At 45.0% G+C, this 2,451-nt stretch overlaps 1 protein-coding gene across 1 annotated transcript in view; it reads left to right on the top strand.

The window, feature by feature from the left end:
• Nucleotides 1-1,536, top strand: part of SLC15A2 (solute carrier family 15 (oligopeptide transporter), member 2) — a 39,495-nt gene extending 37,959 nt beyond the window's left edge. Inside the window, exons 20-21 of the mRNA XM_009578235.1 lie at nt 383-487; nt 1,360-1,536. Of these exons, the coding sequence (XP_009576530.1) occupies nt 383-487; nt 1,360-1,536 (282 nt within the window). The remainder of the gene's footprint in view (nt 1-382; nt 488-1,359) is intronic.
• The last annotated feature ends 915 nt before the right edge of the window (nt 1,537-2,451 follow it).

Below are 2,451 nucleotides of genomic sequence, written 5' to 3'. Positions count from 1 at the left end.
CAGCAGGAAGTTTAACATCAAGATCCAGTCTCTTTTCCAGAGGTGTACAGCCACATGGCACCAGACTCCAAGCTGCAGGGCTTGTTTTGTGGCTCCCTGAACTTCCTGATTGTACAATTTCAGATAATGCAGGTTGGGGATGAGATCAGGATCCAGCTCTGCAACAACAGCATCTCCTCTTTCTTCATATGTCCTCCTGGAGGACGTGTTTTGAAAGCTCCTTGTATGTAGCTGTTGAAATTAACCACAGAGGAAATTCTGCACAGAGGAAATTCCTAGGCTGAGCCCAGTGACACCTACACCAGGCAGGACATCACAGGCTGAAGCAGGGCAGAAAAGCACAGCATGATACCCACTGACCAGGCCCTTCTCCTCTTTTCAGTCTCCGGCCAGCATGAAGTCGGTGCTGCAGGCAGGCTGGCTGCTCACAGTGGCTGTTGGGAATACCCTTGTGCTCGTTGTTGCACAGGCTGCACCAATGGCACAGGTATGGTTTGGCTCTTGTAACAAAGGTAATGCTTTAAAACAGGCCTGGATGGTGCTTCTGGATGTCTGTGTCCTGGAGGAACAGCTTCTCTGTACAGCCCCAGGCTCCTGCAATAGAGTGATGGCAGCCTGCACCGAGCTGGCTCCCAGCCAGGGCTCTGCGTTGCCCTCAGCAGTGTTGCCCTCTGGAGCAATGGCTCCCCCTAAGCCTCCCAGTGGCAGTAAATAATAGTGACCTGCGGTGCGATAACGTTGCTGGAGCTCAGCTCTAGGCAAGCAGGCTGTATTTGGGCCTGGAGCCTGGACATGATGCCAGCCACATGTTGCAGTTGCTTACCAAAAGCATCTTGCCTTCATCCAGCTAGCCCAGTGGGCAGGCAGCCTCCTCAAGCGTCTAGTTTGGGACTCCTTCAGGGCCAGCTGCCTGTGGCACCCCTGAGATGTCGGGCTTGCATGGGGAGGTTGTGGTGCAGAGCTTGTTTAATTCAGGCTATTAGACTCCTGGGATGACGGCACAAAGGTGTGAAATGGGGCTCATTTCTGGCTAACATGAAACTGCCTCTCCCAAAGGCATCTTGTGGGCAAAAAGCCCAGGTACGTTTGTTCCAGTCAGGACAGATTTGTAAGAAAAGACTTAATGAAACTAGTCCAATCTAACTGGTTTGTTTCAAGCTATATCGCATATTCATAATTACATTATGTGTACATGAGTTTACCAGAAAACAGGATGAGAAAGTTTCTATCTTGTGAGCAATCTCAGAAGCTAAAAAGTAATTTTCACCCAGCTCTTTAAAAAGCACTTGGAAGTGCAGAGAAATCCTCTGGACTGAGAGTCTGGGGTCCCCTGACATGCTGTTCTTTTTTCTTTCCTAGTGGGCTGAATTTGTCTTGTTCACTGTTCTCCTCTTTGCTGTGTGCATTATTTTCTCCATCATGGGATATTCCTATGTCAATGTGGATCCAGAGGACCTAGAAGAAAAGGAAGAGAAGAGAGAAACCTCAAGCAGAGGAAACATGATTAGTCTCGTTACTCAGAAAACAAAGCTCTAACACATGGGTTGGGATCTTTTTTTTTTTTTTAACTCAGTAGATGGGAGGAGTAGAAGGGTGGAGACAATGTTATTTTATTTTATAGCATTGCAGTCTTTTTTACTCAAAATGTAGCCACCTTCTAAACGGGACCAAATAGCCCCCTATAAAAACGGTGGGGGTCCTGAAATCAGAGCAAAACTCCCTGGGAAAGCTCCTCTGGTATTAAAAGCCCTTATAAGTAAATACAGTGTAATTTAAAACCTGCCCATCTTTTTAAGCATGGAATGCTTTCCTATGATTTTGTTTTAAACATATATTTAGGGCAGCAGGGAAGAAGGGTGGATGGAATGCCATATGACAGCAAAATTTGGAGATGTTGGCAGAAAAGAATGAAAACCCAGTATAGGAATTAGGGAAGAATAGATGTTACTGACAATAGAATTTTTAATGGTGTCATCAAGGACTGGAAGTGTTACACACAATCCCAAAGGATTTCATCATGTAACGCTCCTTATGAATATTTCACCCCATTACTGCATGTTATGAATGGTCCTGATTTATGACTTTCACCTCCAGGCTCAGAAGTAATAACAGGGAATTAAATTCTGCAGGTAAAATATTCCCAAAACACTACTGAAGAAGATATGCATGCTACCATCGCTCTGATACCCATTTTTTCCTAGAAGTTTTTAGCAACTGATGGTGTTCTTTGATTAGACGTGATTAGAGAATTGGTTTATGCTTTCTTATTTCAAAAATCCAGGCAGTTATTTGCCGTCTTCCTATATATTAAGCCTTTATTGGGCATTTCCTTTTACAGCACCTGCCATTGCAAGTTAGGATATGGCTGATTTCTTATCTCATGCTTCAGTTGTTCCCCACTGGGAGACACGTTGCAGCAGTTTCTATAAAATTCCAGGCACCCTGCAGTGA

Source organism: Fulmarus glacialis, unplaced genomic scaffold (assembly GCF_000690835.1).
Source record: "Fulmarus glacialis isolate BGI_N327 unplaced genomic scaffold, ASM69083v1 scaffold5965, whole genome shotgun sequence".
NCBI lineage: Eukaryota > Metazoa > Chordata > Aves > Procellariiformes > Procellariidae > Fulmarus > Fulmarus glacialis.
Note: the sequence above shows the minus strand (reverse complement) of the source record. Positions and strands in the feature narration are given on the sequence as shown.